General features: G+C 38.1%; 1 protein-coding gene across 2 annotated transcripts in view; it reads left to right on the forward strand.

Annotated features, from left to right (window-relative positions):
- Nucleotides 1-21,809, forward strand: part of VPS45 (vacuolar protein sorting 45 homolog) — a 50,773-nt gene that overhangs the window by 16,189 nt on the left and 12,775 nt on the right. For both annotated transcript variants that reach the window (XM_019740026.3, XM_019740025.3), the window contains exons 11-14: nt 4,406-4,564; nt 4,777-4,884; nt 5,701-5,822; nt 16,056-16,187. In XM_019740026.3, the coding sequence (XP_019595585.3) occupies nt 4,406-4,564; nt 4,777-4,884; nt 5,701-5,822; nt 16,056-16,187 (521 nt within the window). The remainder of the gene's footprint in view (nt 1-4,405; nt 4,565-4,776; nt 4,885-5,700; nt 5,823-16,055; nt 16,188-21,809) is intronic.

Raw genomic sequence — 21,809 nt, forward strand, 5'->3', positions numbered from 1 at the left:
TTGATTAGTAAGGAAGATGTGTTTTTTTTTCATACCATGAAGAAAAACATTTTCAAAAAGTGCACAATTTCCCCACACACACACACACACACACACCTGTGTTGTCATATCACAACTTTTCATTTGGAAGAAGAAACTAATCTATTTTATATCCTTCTTTCCTGACTTGGGTAAAATATCTCAAATCATCCTATTAATAACCCATAGTAGAGACTCAGTAAATATTTGTTAGAAAAATAAAGAGAAAGTTCTATTTGGAGTGGTATGGAGTAGTGGCTAAGAACTTGGGCCTTTGATGGCTTGGGTTTGAAAATGATTCTTAACCACTTAAGTCATTCTTTTTGTCTGTAAAATGGGGGGAAATAACTACTTCAAAGATTTTTGTGAGGGTGCAATGAGCTAATACGTATAAAGCACATAATATGGTACCTGGTACTCATAACATTCAACAAGTATTAATTATCACCAATATCAGTATTTTTATTTGATGGTTTATTCTGTTTTCTTTATGGCATCTAGGACATGTTTTTTTAGTCCATTCATGACCTTGGATCTCTTTTCTTGATTTCAGAATGGTTTGTTTGTTTTGTTTTTTTCCCTTCTCATTAAAATCACAAGAAAATTGTTTGGGACACATAGAGCTGACAATTTTACTTTCATCAATTAAGAATAAAAACAATCCTTTTCTCTCTAAACCAATGTTTAACCAGTGTTTCAGAAACAGTGTTGACCAGCAGACTATCTACAGCAAAACTTAATTTTTATGTTGACCTGTCATTAAGAGAAAGAATACTGCCTCACAGGTATTTACTAGTCAGTGGAATTGGGGCCTGCCTACTTTCTATCATTTCTCCTAGAAAAGCGCTTTATAGTCCCACAGCACTGTTCTCTCAAATGGTTAGATTAGATTCTTTTTTTTTTAATCATATAAGCATGTTGAGGCTTCTGCCAATTCCATCTTGCTGCTCTAATCTGTTGGCTTATAATGCTATTCATTGACTGTTTTACTACATTAATGTGATAGTAGATAACAAAGTAAAGATCCTGTTCTTTAGGTTAAATTAAAGCAAAAAATGGAGACTACCTTTAGTTGCTGACTTCATCTGTAATTTATACAATGGTTTAAAACGCAGGTGTGTCATTATAAAAGTTTTTTCTTGTGCTGCTGCTTCATAGTTTTGGGAGAAGAAAACAGAAAAGTAGTCATCCTAAAACAATAGAAGAATCTCTAAATATTAGAGAAGAATTGTTTTTTTAATTGATGTCTTTTGAGTGACTGTTAGCTACTTTTTGAAACTTGACCTTCAAAGACAGCATTTTTGCTTTTCTTTTCCTATTCCTTGATTTGGCCTACATGAATGTTAGAATTCAGTGGAAGAGTTTTGAATCCTATCTCCTTCAGCAGACAATAATTTTCTGTTTTGTCCTTTACTTGACCATTGTTATGTGACAGTATGCTTTTCTCTCTTGATAGTCTCAAGGCTTATGGAATTTTAACAAGAAAAGAGAAACCAAAACGTTTATTATATAATTCAGTCATATTTCTAACATATAAGTGCCACTGTGTAGTACATATCTGCTATGTAATGAGAAATCTCCCGGATTCTTTTTCTCCTCTCTCTGGTTAGCACCCTGGAATCTCAATACAAAGCAGGCCACTGTGAGTCAAGTGGATGAGTCAAGTAGCCATGAGGGAAATAGTTCAAAAGGAAGTCAAAGAATAATGGATCCAGGCAGACAAAAAGGCCTTGCTTCTTTAAGGACTTACATAGCTGAAAGATAAGAAAGAACTCAACTTGAACCTACAAGTTTCTTTTCATGATAAAATATGTAAGTCTAGCCAGAACACTGACCTAAGCCACGAGTTAGGTCCTAAGGTCCGAAGTAAGCAAAGTAGTTTGCTCAAAGTAATCTTGGCTCATCTCTAGGCCAAGTCCTCGAGGGAGACCTAAGAGTCAAGTCAGGGACTCTGAATACCATATCAAGTCTCAAGGAATAGAAGTGGATTCTTTAATGGGAAATAGCCAAGTCAAGACACAAGTGAATGCAAGTAGAAAGTAGAAAGCGTAAAAGCTCATGGCTGCAAATTGTCTTTGACTAGCCCCATACCAGTTTTGTGGGTTTATGGTTACTTGAGTATCTCAGATTTGCTTAAAAGTACAAAGACAGGTCAGCTAGAAATTGAATAGTTTTAAGGCAAAAAGAATGACAGCAAGGGAGGGCAATGAAACATTGTACCTATAAGAAAAGTGACAACAGAGATCCCAGATAGATGTTTTCAACTTATGCCAAATTAATTGAGATACATATGAAATTGTGTAGTTTTACTTAATGATAATTTATACCCTGAAATTTCTTCACATCATAGTAGACATTAGTGGAACATTTGAACACATATTCTAAATAGGTTGTATTCTGTGACTGCTCTGTGGAAAAGCAACCAGAAAATGAAAAAAAAGGAGATTCGTATGACTGCAGGGTTTAAATCTATAGGAGAGAAATGTCTTCCTTTTTGATCCCTTACAAATGATGATAGTGAAATGTTCATCCAGAAAAGCAACCTGGGAGATTCCCCATTTCATCACAGTCCCTCTTTGGTGTGAACAGAAGAGCTCTTAGACATTAGACCTGGTTGTTGTGAAGTACTCAGAAGATAAAGGATGTGAAAGCATCTTGTAAGTTGTAAAGTACCATACAGATGTTAGTTACGTCCTCGGAATCCAGTACCCTCCCGAGGCTTCTGCTAGTCTTTCAATCCAACCCATTTCTTTCTCTGATTTCCACATTTCTATTAGTAGTGTCTCCTCTTTCAGTCTCTCAAACTAATCCCAATATTCTTTAGGGCATTTTGCAAATGTCACCTCCTTCATGAAGTCTCTCTTGGTTCCTCAGCAACCAGATATATTTCTCTTCACTTTGTGTCCCCTTCTCCCCCATTGCACTGATTTTCAGTTTTGGGGTTTTGATTTGTTTTTCTCCATTACATATGTTTCTATTATAACACCACACATGTGTTCCTGAAAAACCTCACATTCTGCAAAGTCACACACTAAAAAATAAACGGGTTATGGGAAAATAGGGTTATAAGCAGATCACTTAAAATCTATATAACTATTTACTCTCAAAAACATCTGCTTCTCATAGAGACTAGTTTCATCAAAATTGAAAATACAATATGGGGATATCAATCAGTTTGGGTTGTTTTGTTTTGCTTTGTAACACAGAGAAGTATCTTTGCATCCTTTTTCATTTACACCTGCCCTTTCCCCAGATAGCATAACATAGTAGAAAGTACAGCAGTTCTTAAAGCCACAAAACCAGCTACTTCCTGCAGAAAACACTTCAAGTAGGATTTTCATCTCTTTTTTCTTAACATTGGTAAATCTTCTTCTTTAAAGAGGAAGCTTGTCCCCAGTCTCTTCTAAATACTAACATGCTGGAAAAATTACATGTAAGTCAGTAAACCTTCTGTGTTAAACTGACCCCATTCCCATATTTACCAACCTCATAGACCTGAAGTACATTAAAGAAACATGATTTGTAGCAGAGTGGGCTACACTTGTTTCATCCCCCTATGCCCCATTGTCTGCCATCTCACTGAGGGCAGATACTGTCTCTGCTTCATCTCTGGCCCCTCCAGTGCCTGGCATTGCGCCTTATGCCTAGAGGGGGTTTCAAAAATATTTGTTGGCTTGAATTAATTTGTTCTGCGGAATAAATATGAATCTATACTATATGGAAGTCCCTTAATGGGAGGGTTGACAAAACCTAAACATGATTTCATCTGGTTTCCTCTGCTGTCAGTACCTGCCCTCTTAAGATCATAAGTACTGAATGGAGAGATCACATGCTGTTTACATACTCATATCCCTGTAAACAACGTTGAAACATATTGTTACATCTGATGCTTCTTGGAGATAAAGCTAGTCCTCCTTTGTAAAATTCTACCAACTTGTCTCCTTTTCACTGGTCAGTCACTAACACAAAGAGAAAGCAGTAGAGTTTTGCAGGTCAACTGGTTAGTTCTGCTGCATGCTGTACTGACTGAAGTGGTAGAAATAATATGTTGTTCTTGTCTCAGCAAGGAAATTTCAACCTTTCCTACATGAGACCCTGGACCAGCTCATGAGAGGAAAGGAAAGAACTATCTGTAGTTAAATTCATTTTTGTCCTAAAGCAATTACAATGGGAGTTGATTGCTTTATTTAATTCTTATCTTAGGCAAAAGGCATCTAATTTTCTGTAGTTCAGACAGTTGCTAACCCTCTGCCCCGTCCACTGCCATAGCAGTAATCTAGTCATGCCCTCAGATGCAGCACTGTCATTCAATACCTGTTAGATCTGAGATATTATACATCACTCCGGTGAAGGGGGGTAAATATCATTTCTCTCTCTCTGTCTTCAGAATGTAAAGAGGCTTCTGCAGAACCCCAAGGTGACAGAGTTTGACGCTGCCCGCCTAGTGATGCTGTATGCTCTGCATTACGAGCGACACAGCAGCAACAGCCTACCGGGACTGATGATGGACCTCAGGAATAAGGGTGTTTCTGAGAAACACCGAAAGGTAACCACATGGGCACATTAACCCCGCCAAGCAGGAACCAACTTTATCATTGTAGTCTTCCTCTGACAATAACAAGTCATGCTGTTTGGATTCACAGAAATGTGTAATTCTGTTCTCTCATGTCTTCATTTCCTTAATAAAGTTATTTTCTTATGAAATGAGTTTCCTGATCTCCAAGCAATAAGAGGTTGTTTCCTTTTTTTTTTTTATAGCTGGTGTCTGCAGTTGTTGAATATGGTGGCAAGCGGGTCAGAGGAAGTGACCTCTTTAGTCCCAAAGATGCTGTGGCTATTACGAAACAGTTCCTCAAAGGACTGAAGGTACGACATCTCTGTGCTATCCTCAGTGAGCAACCCTGAAGCCCCTGAGGCTGAGAGGGAATGAACATGACCTTCAAAGTAACTTCCAGATTGCTGCTGATTTAGGAGTATGGCAATTAAATTAAATTAAAGCAGATATCCTCCTGAAAGCCTTTTCTTTAGGTGCTTTCTATATTGCAGCAGCAGCAGCATTGGACCAAATAGCTGAGCAGGGAATAAGGAGATATTTCCAGGAAATACCCAAGAGTGAAAAGATAGTTCAGTTAGTCATGGCTATTTTACTCTATTTGTTTATTATTTAAGATTTGTTAGGCAGTTTTTCTCTGAAGGACAATAAAGATGAAGCAAACCATTGTAGATCTTTTAAAAATACTGACCTATTTTCTTAAAATGGTCAAAACTTAGTTTTAATTTGCTAGCCATTCTTATGTTCCTGAAATTTTTCCATTTTCCTGAGTGTATAGTTTCCTTTTCTACATAATCCTCTCCTTCTATTTGTTCTGCCTATACTATAACACTTTCACAAAAGTAAGAGAGTCAGGGAAGAGATGATAAAGGATTTAAGAAATTCCATTTTTAAAATTCCTTTATATTAACTAGCCATAAATTACAGTCTTACCATGAGATTGGGACATTTCTAATTGATGAAAATAATGTTTTAAGATTATTTAACCATAAAATTCTCCTAAAATTCTTACTCGTATCTATCCCATGAAGTCTCTATTGAGTACAGGTCCTTTTCTGATAAGAATATCATAGACCGTTATATCGCAAGTTTCTCAAAAATGTCCTAAGAACTCTTTTCCCCTGTCTTAGGGAATAGAAAATGTCTATACTCAGCATCAACCTTTCCTACACGAGACCCTGGACCATCTCATCAAAGGAAAGCTTAAGGAAAGCCTGTACCCTTATCTAGGCCCCAGCACACTCAGAGACAGGTAAGATATAAAGATATTAATAAAAACCAGAAACTCTAAGAAAATAGGAAATTTCGAATAATGTAAGGGACCGCAACTACAATTCTATCATCCTCCTCCCCCTGTTGTTTCAGTTCTAAGATTCTTTGGTTTCATGTGTGTCAAGGTTAGATATGAATTCACCTGCTAAACCTGAAACATTACGTCTTCTGGCATAAAGAAACAGGTGTTTTGGAGCACCCCAAATACTTCCATTCTGTCTTTTCCTATCAGACCAGTTTGCTTATGCCATTTAAGGTTCAGTTCCATGGCATCTAGCATTTGAGGCTTCAAACATTAAAGCCAAAAATAGATTTGCTGCTTGATTGCCAGGCAGAGCAGGTTGTTACTATTTTTGGTAAGGACTGGACTTTGCCAAATGTGGCCAGCATACGGACTGAGACCTAATTAACAAAAGCCATTTGTTACACAGAAGAAAAGGATGGCTTTTTGGGTATTAACTGAAGGAAGAAATTAATTGTCATTTTAATCTGGTGGTTTGCTAGTTTTAATAAAAACAAAACTTGTCCAGAACAACTTACTTAGGCCACCCTGAAATTTTAAATATACACAAATTCTACCTAGTTGTAAATAATATTTTTGTGTATTTTTTTATTGGCACCACATGTCATAAAGAGCCTAATATATGTAGCAGAATCCTATTGGATCGATTGATGTGAGAATTGCTACTGTTGATATAATTCTTCCATAATTTCAGCTAATCATAATCTAATTAAGAGCCTTGGAAGAATAGCGTTTTATAAATAAAATGAATTTCTGAAAGAAAAATGTGTTGAGGTACAAAGATGACTCTTTTATGTGATAAAGTATACATTTTTTTACTTTGTTCCTTTTTTTAAAAAATACACTCTGTAATTTGATAACAGAACAGAAAAATATCTTTAAATAAAGCCGAGGTTGAGAGGCAGGACCTTGAGGATTAAATGCAGAGAGTTCACTCATCCAGATAAGATATCTAAGACCTTGGCATCCAGGGTCAGAGAGGCCAGCTAAGTGGGCAGCTAGTCACCTACCTGAGAGCTTTCTGAAAAACAGCATCACTCTATTATTACATAGCCTTCTAATTGCTATACTAAAAGTAAAAACATTAATTTTCTTATGAATTTCATGTAAGAATTAATGAATAAGAAATTAGCTATTTATTGATAAAGGGACACCACAGACCGCCAGAAGAGTACAGTGTGTATGATTAGTTCATGACAGCAAACTTTTCTAATTTGGGTGATTCCTTTTTCCAAACAAAGCTCAAAATGATGCATTCCCAACAAAATGCACTGTTATCAGTTGTCAGTATCTGCTAGCATTTGTCACTATTACCTCAATACATATACAGTTAATAATTCCATGGCTTCATCCTGTTATATAACACGGGTTTATTGAATGCCTTCAGTATGTCAAGAACTATTGTAGATGCTGGCGAAACAGAAGTGACAGGAAAGACAGGTGCCTGCCCTCAAGGTACATAAACTTACATGAAGGAGACAGACAGTGAACTAGGAAACAAATAAAGGATATAATTTGAATATTGAGGAAATAAATAGGGTAATAAGCTACAAAGTAACTTTGTAGAGGTGGGGAGGGCTGCTTTAGATGGAGAGAACCTCTCTGAGAAAGTGACATTTAAGATGAGTTTTGAATTACATAATGATGAGGAGACAAAGCATCCCAAGCAGAGAGACACCAGAGCAATGAATTTGGCAAGTTCATGGAACAGAAAGAAACCCAATGTGGTTAGAGCACAGTGAGTAAGGAGAAAATAAGAAGTTGAAAAGAAAGTCGGGGCTGGATCACAGAGGGTCATATAGGCTTTTTTTTTTTTAAATTTTAAATGTTACAGGAAGCCATTGAAGAGCTTTAAGAATGTAAGTGACATGAACTGAATTATGTATTAAAAGATTATCTTGTGGGAGAATGGATTATTGAAGGCAAAAATAGAAGCAGGGAGACTACTTAGGAGGAAGCTGTAATAGTCCATCCAGGTAATAAATGAAAGTGGTTTGGATAAGGAGGCTGGGAGAGAAGGTAGAATCGATAGACAGGTAATGAGGTTGGCTGATGGGACAAAGGGAAGAGAGAAGTCAGGAATAACTCTCAGCTTTTGGGGGGAAATCAAGAGGTCTGTTGTTAAATTGCAGCTGTCTATTAGATAACCAAGTGGAAATGTTAGATACTAACTAAACTGAGAGTCAAAAAGATTTTGATAATATTTTAAAGCCATGGGACTAGATAAGATCATTAGGAAGAGAACATAGAAAGAGAGGAGGGAACCCAGACCCAAGCATTGAATAGAAGAGGTGGAGGCAGAGGAACAGACAGAAAGTGGGAGGAAAACCAGGAAAGCATGGTGTCTTAAGACCGAGGAGCGAGTGGTAACCTGAGTCCAGTCTTCTGAGAGGTAAACAAGGTGAAGCCAGTGAAGGTTCCATCAGATCTGGCAACATGAAGGTCTTTGGTGACCTTATTTCCCAGTTTCAGTGAGGCTGGAAACCAAATTAGAGAGGGTTATGGGATAGAGGATAAAATTGAGATAACAGATGTATATCACACTTTTAAGAAGTTTTGCATGAAGCAGTTAGAAAAATGGGATGGTAGCTAGAAAAGAGTGTGGGCTCATGGGAAAGAGATTCTAGAGCACATATGTAACCTGCTGAGAATGCTCCTAAAGAAGGAGAAATAGATAACGCAGAAGAGAAAGAAGAAGAGCTGCAGAGGTGAAGTCTTTGGAGGATCCAGAGCACATGCTGAGGAGCCTTTGATAGGAGCCAAAGGAGTCTTTCATTGTAAGTGTTGATGGCGAGAACATGGGGCCATCTTGTCTGACTGCTTCTGTTTTCTCGGTAAAACATGATGTCAAGTTATCAGCTCAGGTAGCAGGTAAAAAGAGAAAACATTGTGAAACTGTCACTTTGGAGGCTAGAAATCAAATTTACTAGGGACATGGAAGTAGGACTTCTAGGCAAGACTGAGTGCCCATTAGAATTTTGTGGTCATTCATTTAAAATACTACCCATGAGCCCAGTTGTGTGTTTTCTCCAGCAACTTTTAGCTGCAGCAGATTCAATGAGGAGAAGGCTGAGTTGGACTCAACCAGGATTTGGGGGAATGAAAACAGGAGGAGGGTGCTGGGTAGTGAAAAAGGTATTGTTGAGTGGACTGGAGGTCTTGATGAGGTCAGAGAATGATTATAGTAGAAACGTTAGTGGAAGTGAATTAGTTCAAGGATGGTTAGTTGAAAAAGAGATCTTGAATTCAAGATTTCATAGTGCAGCTGCTTGTAATGAAAAAGCTCATGTTATAATCATGGATGTTGGTGGTTGTGAGGGACGGAAGAACAGATCCGTGTGCTGGCGAGACCAGGATGTGAGGTGAGGAATCCACACTAAGGGTAAAGTCACTGAAAGTCTTGAAAGGAGTAGGAGTGAAAAGGAGAACAGTAAGCCAGAGCTGAAGTCTTCAGGGAGTAAGGGAGTGACCAGGAAAGGAGGTCAGGAGAAAACACTGCGACTGCACCAGGAGCTTCTAAGATGGTGGAAATTATGAAGAAGGCAGAGAAATGGTCAGGAACCTGCAGTGGGGGCCACAGCTCCTGGCCCTGCTTAACAGAAGGAAAACTGCAGAGGACTTGAAAAGACCTATGAAAAAATTCTACTTCTAAAAGTCTGCCGTCTTGATATACTTGCACAAGTACACAGACATACAAACAAGGATATTTGCCGAAACGTTATTTGTAATAGTGAGAAAAATAGGAACAAGCGAAATACCCATCAATAGAGGACTGCTCACTTAAATTACAGTACAATACTAAGCATTCTTCTTACAAAATGGCATAATTCTTCACGGGGTGATAGCAAAGCTTTCTAAGATATACTGGATAGAAAAGCAAGATGCTATAGTATCTCTTGTGTTAAAAAACTGTATATAAGCATAAATGTGATTGTATACATATGTGCATATAAATAAGTCTGCTTGACTATATGTACATAATATGTATATAATAGATATATGCGTGTAGATATATGTTTATGTATACAGTAAATAGTTCTGAAAGAATAAACAAGGAATGGTTAATAGTGGTTACCTCTGGCTATCAAGATAGCCCTTCCCATTAAGTATTGTATTATGTACTGTAATCATGAATAAGAATTATGTTTTGTTAATATTTGGATTTCTCACAATATTTAACACGGTGCTTTACAAATAGTTGTTCAATAGATACTTGTCAAATTTCTTATGTAGGCATTTATAGCAGTTGATATGACAAGATTTACAGTTGGAGAATTTAAACTGGAGAATAAATTTGGTTGATGTTACGAGAACATTTGGATTTTTGCAGTTTGCCAGTAACCCTGCGAGGGGCGTCGCTCTACCCACGTGGCCCCTTTCAGCTCTGGCCACTGTCTTGGCCCCAGTTCTCATGGGGAAGAGTCATTGATTTCAGTCATCTTTACAATCCTTCAAGTCTCATCGTGATAGAATTTCTTGGTTTTGTTATTACTGTAATGTTAGAAAGTACCAAAAGCCATGTGGCAAGAACACAATTTTGCAAAACCAGGAACCCTTGTAGAAATGTTTTAGCCCTTAGCTCTTCAGCTGGTGGCTAACCTGTTTGGCAGTGTAGCTGTCTCCACAAGCTGGGTTTGAGCTTTCCCCGGCAGGTGAGACTCCCGCACCCTGATACTCTATTTATCAGGCTTTTACTGTTTCTCACTCCGGAATTGCTTCTCGTCCCTGATAAAAACAAGCAACTTTCACATTTGGTGAGAAAAGGGAGCTATCTAGTCTTGCATCCCAGAATCAGTTAATTCACGGAGGAAGCACTGTGTACACACATTTAGTGGATTCTGGTTGCAGCAGCTTATTTTTGTTTCTGTAAAAGCAGCAGTCCTTTTCCATTGGCCCTTTTTCCTACAGTAAATGCCTATAAGGTCTTTACCATCTGTAAGGAGATTAAAAATTTTGAATTTTAGTCATAAGTGTAACAGTCCACAAAGTAGATCAAATATTTCCTCTTAAAAGTTTAAGTTCTTCCGCTCAACTTGTCTATGTATGGAAGTAATGATTTCCAGAAATACTACATGTGAAAAAATATTTTTCCTAATAAAATAAGATGTAAATTGGTTGGGTTCTCAAGGTGTCCTTGTATATCTATATACAGCATGAACTGGCTGCTGTTTTCTAATGTTGGCTGTCTGCATTAATTAATGCTTTTGGTTGCTATGGTGAATTACAGAGCACAGGAAGATGTGTACAAAGCATTGAACTTGCGTATTCTGCTTAGCTTCAACCATCAGAAACATGTTTTGCTGTATATTTTATCATTGACCTCATCAGAACATCTACTTTTAAAATTCACCAGGAACTGAAAGAAAAGGAAAAAAATATCTGGGATTTAAAAAAATCTTTTTTCATTGATGTTCTTCCTTAAGCCAGCTTGAATAAGTAGTAGTAGGAAGCTCAGACAAACAAACATTTATGAATGTTTTCATAACCAAATGTGACATAGTCATTTTTGTTAGGTACCCAGTTACGTCAAGCTCTAAGAGCCTGTCCCTGTATCTAGCTTTTGTCCTTCCAGTAATATAGCCTGCATTCACAGTTACCACCCGTGACATTTTCTTCCCTCTCCAGTAATACAAAAATACTCTGACGCCCTGAAATGATCAGACTAAATGAATAATTGAGAGTTCCTCATACTTGGTAGAAAAATATTACTATCATAATCATACAACTCTTCCTAAGCAAATGACCTGTATCAGAAAGAAAAAAGCTGGCCAGTAACTGGACGCAAGGACTTGAAGGAAAAAACCTTGATAATGCAGAACATTTCAGTGACTCATGGACAGTGGTAATACGTTCCTGTAATTTATGAAGAAGCTCTGGTGCCTAAAGCACCTGGTTAATGTTGGATAAATAACTCAGCCTTAAGACTCATAGCTTCTTCTTTGTGCTATTGGAGGAAATCACACAAATTATAGGTCAGTGCCGCCACAAATTCATTGTTTCTAATCTCTCTTGGACCTTCAGGGATACTCAAACTTTTATGCATCCTTAGTTCTCTGTCGGTCTCATTCTCCACATCAGTTTTGAATGTTTCCATTCCCTCCAAGTCACCTGACCCACCCCAGGCCACACCAGTGTTTCCTACCGAGTGTGTCAGACATTAACTCCCTCAGTGTCTAGCTCCCACATTTGTAAACTTATTTACATATACCTACCTTATCTCCTTCCTCCATTCTAAAAGACATTCATTCTTTTTTCCTATTCAGAACTAATCTCTTTGCCAGCACTCTTGTTTTAACTCCTACTATCTCTTCCAAAGCCTTTCTCTGTTGCTTGTTTGCACTGTCCTCTATATTTTCAGCTTTTCCTCCTCTAACTACTTTCCCACAGGCTATAACCTACTCAGCTTTCTCCGATGAAATTAGTAATAAATGTAAAGCTCTTGAGCCCGGGTTCTCCTCTCACCTCCCTCCTTTGCTTCACAGTCAAGCTTTTTGGATAAAGTCACAACCTTCACTTCTTGTTTCTTTCATCCACGTACCCTGGCTTCTTACTGTTTTATAATACACGGAAACGGCTTGCAAAATCCTATTGCAAGAGTGTGCACAGCGGTCTCTTTCAATCCTCACCGTATTTACCCCACTACTGCACATTGCGCTGTTAACCATTCGATTCTTCTGGAAACGTATCTGTCCCGTGGCCTCTCCCTTCTGATTCTCCTCCTGCCTTTCTGACAACTTCCTTCTCAGCTGTCTTTGCGGGCTCCTCTTGGTGCTTATCCTGTAGATGTTAAAGACCCCCCAAAACTGTGTCTCTGGTTCTCCTCTCGTGCTACACGCCCTCCCGAGGTAGAACTCATCTATTCCCACGGCTCCCGCTGCCGCCTGTACTCAGGGAAATGAGCAGGCGGAATATCCAGATGCCGAGTGGCCCTCTCCCTGGGATGTTCCACAGGTGTCTCACACACAGGTTTGTGTCTTACTTCAGTAAACCAGTCTTGCTTGCTTGATCTCAGACAGAAACCACTACACCTCATCACCAAAACCAGAAAACTGAAAGTGATCATGGACGCTTCCTTTATGCTCATCCTCCAGCTTTAATCACGGACCACATACTGAAGAGTCCACATGTTTTGTTTATCTTCCATGTCCAGTTCCTCTCCAGCTTTTCCCACCAGCAACCCCCAATTCGTTCTCATACCGCTGCCAAAATTATTCTTTAAAAAAGCAAATGTGGTCACAGGCACCTGTTAAAACCCTTCAGTGACCCCTGTGGCCTGTGCGATTCAAGACCTTCCATGATCAAGCTTCTGCTTACTTCTCCCTCTTTCTCTCACTATGTCCCCAACTTACATGCTTCACTCCAGCCATAAAGGAGGAGTTAGGGTGACTCCAAAGGTTTTGTCCTAAGCAACTGAAAGGACAGCGTGGCTGTCAACTCAGAGGGGAAGCTAGAGGTTGGACAAGCTCGGGGAAGAAGACAAAGGAGTTGGACATGTTGAATTGAGAAATATATGAAACGTCCATGTAGAAATGTCACGTAGACAGGTATTTAAGTCTGGCATTTAGAAGAGAGTCTTGGCTGGAGACAGATTTGGGAGTCAGCAACAGACCCTTGAACAACACAGCGTGAGGGGCTCCAACCCCCACACAGTGGAAAATCTGCGTATAACTTTTGACTCCCCCAAAACTTAGCTAACTACTAATCGCCTACTGTTGACCAGAGCCTTCCTGTTAACATTAATAGTCAATTAACACATTTTATATGTTATCTGTATTCTATGTTGTCTTCTTACAATAAAGTCAGCTAGAGAAAAGAAAATGTTATTAAGAAAATCATGAGGAAGAGAAAATACATTTACAGTATTTACTGAAAAAAAAATCTGCATGTAAGTGTACCTGCACAGTTCAAACCTGTGTTGTTCAAGGGTCAACTGTATTTAAAACCACAAAATGGTGAGATTATCTAGGAATGTATTTGTTCAATAGAACTTTCCACAGTTATGGGAATGTGCTGTATCTGTGCTATCTGGTAAGGTAGCCACGAGACACATGCAACTGTTGACCACTTGAAATGTAGCTAGTTCACCTGAGAAACTGAACTTTTTAAAATTTTATTTTAATGAATTTAAATTGACCCAGATGTGGCTCGTGACGACTACGTTGAACAGAGCCGATCTAGGACTCAGTACAGATCAAAAAGAAAGCAGGACCGGCGGGCTCTGGCCACTCCACCATTCAGAGGTCGGGGAGGTGAGGTGACACCGTGAAGGCACACTGAGAAACAGCAACTAATGAAGTAGGAAGAAAACCAAGAATGTGATGTCTTTGGAAACCAAGAGAAGAAACTGTACTGAGGAGGAGCGAGGGATCAAACTAGTCAGTTTAGAAGGACCAGAAGCCTTAATAAGACACAGTACTGACAGGATGTGGACAAATAGTCATTTTCCTGAATTGCTGACAGAACGGTGTCTGTGGAGCAACTTGGTGATATCTACTAGTATATCCAGGAGAAGGCGCGGGGCAGACTGTATATAAAGGCTTCTGCACATGCGCACATATTTACATATATATACACAAACATAGATAATATCTCTGAAAAGATCCATAAGAGACAAGAAATAGTGTTTGCCTCTAGGGAGAAACTGGGGTACAAGAGAACTGAGGTGAGAGAGAAGCATCCTTTTTTTTTTACAGTATATCTTTTTGTATTTTATCCCATATGCAAACATTCATCTAGACAAAAGCAGTATATTTTACAATCACAAAAAATGTAGACTATAAAACAGTATGTAACTCTTAAAGCATTGTAGTGCTAAATACATTGTTTCAGGTAGTTAGTCTTGAATGGAGCTTATTTTTGCCTTACAAAGTAAACTGTTTCAGAGGCATGACTTTAAGTTCCAGGTTCACAGAGAAATGTCATAGTCGACGCTACCTAATTAATTTCAGAATACCACCTCTTCTGCAGTGGAGCCCTTCATTGGGTATCTCAGCAATTCAGAGATTATCTGAATCTTTTTAAATAGACACACTCTCTGATTCTGTCTCCAAGAAGTCCAACAAGAACAAATATTCCCACAGTTCATTCCTTCAAGCTGTTTTAGAGACACAGAGACAAACAGAAAGGAAATGTAGGGGTTTTTTCATGATTTATACACAAGCATGTATATCCCTTAAATAAAGATGTTTCTATTAACTTTTGTGCTATAACCTCCAAAATGGATGCTTCTGCTTGATGTAGTTTCAAATAATGTCCAATAAGTGATAGAACAAACTTAATTGCCTACTAAGGTTAAGTAATTGTATGACTTCTTTTGATGGCATGAGAAAAGAAAAACAAGGCAAAGTTTAACGGTTTTGAAAATAATATGGTCTCCTTGTTGGTATCTACTGAAGGACCTAACAGGAGGATCTATCACTTTTGTTATGAAGCCATTTTGATAAAGATTGAAACACAGTGAAACTCCACAGTGCTACCCAAATGCGGCTCATGACTGAGCTGATGTGTCAGCATGTCCACCATCAAAGCAACACTCTGGGGCTTTTGTTTGTTTCTGTGGTTTCTTTTTCTTGGTTTATCAAAGGATTCAGGAACAAAGATTTTACAAAGAGGTGGAGTTCCTAGAAGCATCATTAATTTTTGTGTCCCATTCTTGTTTTTCACACTCAAAATACTAAATGTTTCTAGTTCCCATGTTATGGGACATCCAGATACACCAGAACTTTGCAAAACAACTTGAGGTCCTTGGACAGAGGCCATTGTAATGACACTGTACTAAATATTTGACTAAGGGCTTATACGTGAAAAGGGATGTGTAGTACAAGCATAAATTACTGCTGTCTTGATTTCATGTCCCAGTGAAGTACTGTGCAGCCTCTTGAACATAAAAGAATATTTCTACATTTGGTTCCAGCAAACACTATTGTGCTATTCTGAAATCCACAGCACAGAAATTATAAGACATCCGCTCATAAACAGAAAGCAAATCACTATTCAGCATTTCCTGCTCTGTTTCCTGCCAATTGCAGATAATTAAAACTTTTTTTAAACCTTTTATCTATTCTGCTTTAATTATGCTTCTTCCACCAAAAGAGAAAGATTCAGAAATTAAAACTGTATGTATAATAGTAACAACAAACCTCTGCCCTTTCCCTCCTAATCCTCTGATATGAAACGTCTTCATTGTTGCAGACCTCAGGATATCATTGTGTTTGTAATTGGAGGAACCACCTATGAAGAAGCTCTAACAGTTTATAACCTGAACCGTACCACTCCCGGAGTGAGGATTGTCCTGGGGGGGACCACAGTGCACAACACAAAAAGGTAAGAGAGAACATTCAGTCCTGCAAGTCTGTCCCCTTTCCCAGAGAGTAAAGCTGAAATTAAATTCCCTTTAGGTAGGAAAACGAAGATCAGTGCTGACCAAACTGCTGAAGGCCAAAATACAGCAGTTCGTAGCACAAGTGAGAGTTTGTGTGAGATGAAGGATCTCCAGTTAATTAGGTCAAAGACCTGAAGAGAAAGGACCTGCCTGTACTATGAACAGTTTATGTTTCCTATGGTCAGAGAAGGAGAAATCTAATTGCCAGACTGGCATTTTGAAAATACCTGAACATAATGGTGTTGAATTCTGTGAGTGTTTCTATTTTGTTGATTAATTACATTCATTCATTCAGTATTTGGTAAGATGAATGAGATCAGGATCCTACCTCAAGTAAGTTGTTGTCTGTTAGGAAAGATAGAACATTAAAAAATAAGAAAATAAGTGTCTGGAGAGTCCAATAAGAGAGCCACGGATTCTCGGAGTGGCTAAGAGAAACTAGCAAATGCTTCATGGGGAAGATAGTGTATAAACTGAGCCTTGGGTAGAAAATGGACATATGGAGGAACACATTCTGGGCAGAGCTAACCACATGAACAGCTGTACAAAGCTCTAGGCAACAAATACAGGAAAAGAACAGCAACAAGTCAACTCACTGGAATGTGCGTCATGAGTGAAAAGGTTGACCAAATGCCATAATTGTGGAAGACCTTGAATTCCAGGCTGAGGAATTTCTACTTTTTTCTGTAGAAAATAGGGAATCGTGGAAAGCGTTGAAGCAGTAAAATTACAAGAGGATCACAGTATTTTAGGAAGTTTAATTTGGAAACTAAAAGTAGAAAAGTCAGAGGAGGCCGAGTAGACTAGAGAACCATGGCATGATGGGGCCCCTGAGAGATCCGTGCTGAGCCATGTATACACGGATACACTGGGAGTCATTAGAGGTTTCGTGTACTTTTTCATTTTGTATTGTTATTTGGCTTTTTAACATATTTCCCCCCTTTATTGAATTAATATATCTTCTGAATATTTTTTAATTCAGAAAATATAAAGACCAAAAAAAGCTCCCATAATTTAACTACTGTTACATTTTGATTTTTTCAGACCTTCTTCCTAAACCTGTATAAACGTTTATGTGAGTTTGTGGGCAGAAAGGGATCTCACTGTACATTCTGTTTCATAACCTGCATTTTACAGTCTATGATATAAACATCTTTTAGTGTTAAAAATATAATCTTCATTCATTAAACAAATATTCAATGAAGGGTAAGGTTGCCTGGGTTCGAATCTTGACTTTCCCTCTTACTTATTTTTGTTAACTTAGGCAAATTACTTAACCTCTTTGTGGGTTTCCAGAGCTCACTAGCCATTTATATATTTCTTTTGTCAATTGCCAGTTCATATTCTTTGCCCCATTTTGCAATTGTGGTATTCCTTTTTATTTCCTAGTGATTTTAAGAATTATACCTATATAATTAGGAATATTGACCATCTGTCTGTTCTATATTTTGCAAATTCTTTTCCTCTACTTGATGCTTTTGTTTTATACTATTTGCACTGTTTTATTGTATAAAAATTTGATTTTATTTTATTTTTTACTTTTATGAAGTCAAAGCTGCCTTTGGTATCATGCTTAGAAAGTTCTTTCCCAGCCAAGATTATATAAATACTAGCATCCATTTTTTCCCCTTATTTTTAGGACTTGTATTTAAAGTTATACCTTTATAATCTATCAAAATTTTGTTTTGGTATAAACTGCAGTAGTTTCCTTTTATAAATGTTATGGAATATTATATATACGTACATATTTTTACATATAGAAAAGTATACAAATGATAAGCAGACTCAATGAAATATCAAAAACTGAGCACATCTATGTAACCACCAGCCAGATCAAGTAACAGAACATGACCAGCACTTCTAGAAGCCTCCCTCATGCCCTCTTCTTGTCACAAGTAATCACTATTACGCCTTCGGTTATCATGGATTAGTTTTACCTGTCCTTAAAAGATACTTGTTGAATGAATAAAGAAACAGAGGTTAAAATTAATCTATTCCTACTTTTCTCCCAAATAATACAAGGATCTTAGAATGACACTTAAAAGGATTTCTAATCACCTTCCTCCCTCCCAACTTTCAAGCTATCATTGTCCAGGATTGTGGTTCCACCTTGCTTTTATAATCCCCAAATTAATTATTGTTATTATTTTCAATAGACAATATTTGTTTAGATTTACCCACAGGTTTGCTCTTTTTTACTCCCCTCTTTCATCCTGGCCCTTTTTTCTAATCTAATTTTCTTCTTACTAAAGACCTTTTTTAAATAATGAACCTTATTTATTTACTTTTTAATTTTTTTAATTTTCTAATTACAGTTGACATACATTATTATGTTAGTGTCAGGTGTACAACATAGTGATTAGACATTTAACTTACGAAGTGATCACCCTGATAAGTCTAGTACCCATCTGACACCATACATAGTTATTACAATATTATTGATTATATTCCTTATGCTGTAATTTACATCCACACGACTATTTTTATAACTGGCAATTTGTACATCTTAATCCCTTCCCCTTTTTCACATGTACCTCTGACCTCCCTCCCATCTGGCAACCATTAATTTTTAAAGAACATTCTTTAGTAGTACTTTAAATTATTGGTCAACTTGATGTTTTCATCTGAAAATATCCTAGGTTAGGTAATTTTTTCATTTGTAGGCAATATTTTCTTCTGTGATTCTTTTTAAGATTATCTTTTTGTCTTTGGTGTTCTTATTTCAGTATTATGTATCTAAGTGTAGATTTATTTTTATTATTATGCTAGTTGGTATGAAAATTTACGTTTGGCATAATTTCTGGAAATTTTCCAGTCATTGTTCTTTGAATATTGCCTCTGTTCCATTTTCTTTGTCCTCTCTTTCTGGAACTCCTATAAGTTGTAGGTTAGGCCTTCCTTCATCTATTCTTCATGTTCTCTTAACCTCTCTTTTAGATTATCTATCATTTACCTCTCTGTGTTGCCTTCTATGTAATTTTTCTCAGCTCAGTATTCCAGTTCAGTAATTCTCTCTTGAGCTATGTCTAATCTGTGTTTAATTTGTCCATTCTGTTTTCAATTTCAAAGATTGTATTTAGATGTGCTCTATAATTTTGGATTATGAGGTATCTTAAACAAGGTTTCATCTATGGGACTCACGAAGGGCCAAAGTTGAAGACGTAGCTCTCCTGCCTAGTTTTCCTTTCATTTACGCCAGGTACCCAAAGAGTATTATTTAAGTTTGGAACTATTTTTTAACGTTAACTTCTATACTAAAGTTCCTGAACCACGCAGAACCAGTACCAGTTTATTTTCCAGTTTCCTTGCTATCTCCCTGTGCAGATAGAAGATTTTTTGGTTTTCAGTCCACCTTTTCAGTGAGGGCCTTTACGTTACGCAGGAGTCTCCATTCTAATTCCCTCTGTGGCTGTTCAAATACAATGCCCTATTGGCACTTACCATTGGGTTTATATTTATCAACCTAAGTTTTGGTTCCCTTTTTGTGATGATTATTGGAGATTTCCTTTACTTTCTTAAGAGGTTAGCTATTCATTTAAAAGGATGTTATCATTTTTTTAATCCAGCATTTCTATGTGTTTTACTGCAAGATAATTTTCACCTTATTTAGTCTGCCTTAATTCCAGAAATGGAAGTGTCAGTGTGATTATGGTCTTGGGAGAGTATAAAATGATAGTGACATTATGTGAACTTTACTCTAAAGTGATTTGGAAACTATTAGGTGATATTATTTGGAAGGGTAACCCTGCATCCTAAAAGGTCAACCTGAGGCTTCTGTACCTAATTCAGTAGTCAGTGGGGTGCCACTGAATATTTTTAAGCACAGGAGTGACATAAGACTATCATAGCCATTTTATTCAGGTTCCTCTCTTTGTTCCTGCTGCTAATAAAAGTAAGAATCATAGTTAATATTTATTGAGCATCTAATATGTGCTAGGCACTGTATTAAGTACTTTACATATATTGTCACTCTATTTTAAGTACCTTATTTCTTTAAAACAGTTCTTTTGTGACAGTATTTTTCAGTGATCCAAGCCCTGGTGACAATGAAGTGTTCTACAGCCCTTCTGTAGTTACAGGACTTGTTTCTATAGGGAGGCCTTGCTCTGATTAGGTGTAATTGTGATTATCTTTGTTTAGATTTAAACACTATTTAAAAATAAAAGGTGTGTTACTTGCTGCTAAAAGGCACTTTACAGAAGCTAATTGTCCCCTTAGCAACATTCTTAATAAAATTTCCTTCTGAAGAAAGAGAGGCAGTCGATATTTCCTTCTCCATAGCCATATAAAGTTTAATAAGAAATTTTTGATTGCCTTCCCTTCTCCTCTGTACAGAATGACATGCAAGGAACTAAAGGATAGAACTGATTACAGGGCCCTCTTTAAAAGCATAGCTCTCAGGCTTTTCTGGACGCAGAGAAGCTGCCCTGGAAAGGCTCTGGGTAACAGCCCCCAGCAGAGCCCCCAACATGAGTAGGTGCCTGCCCAAGTTCGTTGTGTCCTGGGGTCCAAGCAGGCTCATGTGTGCAGACTGTCATTCCCGTCTCGGGGTCTGCCCTTCTGATGGAATCACTTCCTTCTCCACATACTACTTCCCTCTTTATGTGTCTCATTTGTCATACTAAGTCCTCAATCAGGAGGGAACAAGTCAGATTTCAGCTTCTAGGAATCATCGACGACATGAGTTCTACAGCACTACAAATATTTTCACCAACATCTGAGTTCTAGACTAGACAAATAAATGTTTACTGAACAAGTGAGAACAGCACAAAGTCAATAGTTAATTCACTCCTTCCTCATGTATTTACTGAGCATCGGGATACCTCCATGAATAACAGGAAGAAGCTTACATTTTCATGCAGAGGGAGGCGGAAATAAACAGTAAACGTAATAAATGAGCCAATGTGACAGTAAATCAGAAGGTGATAAGCACAGGGCAAAGGAAATCGGTAGGTGAGCACAAGGGGGCAGAGGGGGAGTCGCACTCCTCAGTACGGATGGTGCCGGGGAGAGGCCGCATTGAAAGGAGATCTGAGCACAGACTTGAAGGAGGGGAGAGAGTGAGCCAGATGATTGGGGGGGAAAAGCACCCCAGGCCTGGCAGAGCTGTGTCCAAGGTGACAAGGGGAGGAGATGCAGGCAGAGGTCCTTGGGCCTGGTCATGGCGGGCCTTGTAGACCTCCTCATGAGGACCCATATGCGCTGTGAGTTAGCATTGTAGGGCCTGGGGTCTTTTAAACAGCTTTACTGTGATATGATTCATGAAAATTACAAGTCACCACTTTAATAAAGTATACAAGTCAGTGGCTTTTAGTGTGTTCACAGATATGTGCAACCACCACCCCAGTCAATTTTAGAACATTTTCATCACCTCGGAAAGAAGCCTCCTCCACACCTCCACCCCCAGCCCAGGCAACCACTCAGCTCCTTTCTGTCTGTAGAGTTCCCTGCTCTGGACATTTCATATAACAGGGATCGTGCAATACATAGTCTTTTGTGAGTGGCTTCTGAGTGTCGTGTTTTCACGGTTCATCCCTGTTGTAGCCTCTATGAAGACTTCATGC

This window comes from Rhinolophus sinicus, chromosome 7 (assembly GCF_057876585.1).
Source record: "Rhinolophus sinicus isolate RSI-liver-muscle chromosome 7, RSI-T2T, whole genome shotgun sequence".
In the NCBI taxonomy this organism is placed as follows: Eukaryota; Metazoa; Chordata; class Mammalia; order Chiroptera; family Rhinolophidae; genus Rhinolophus; species Rhinolophus sinicus.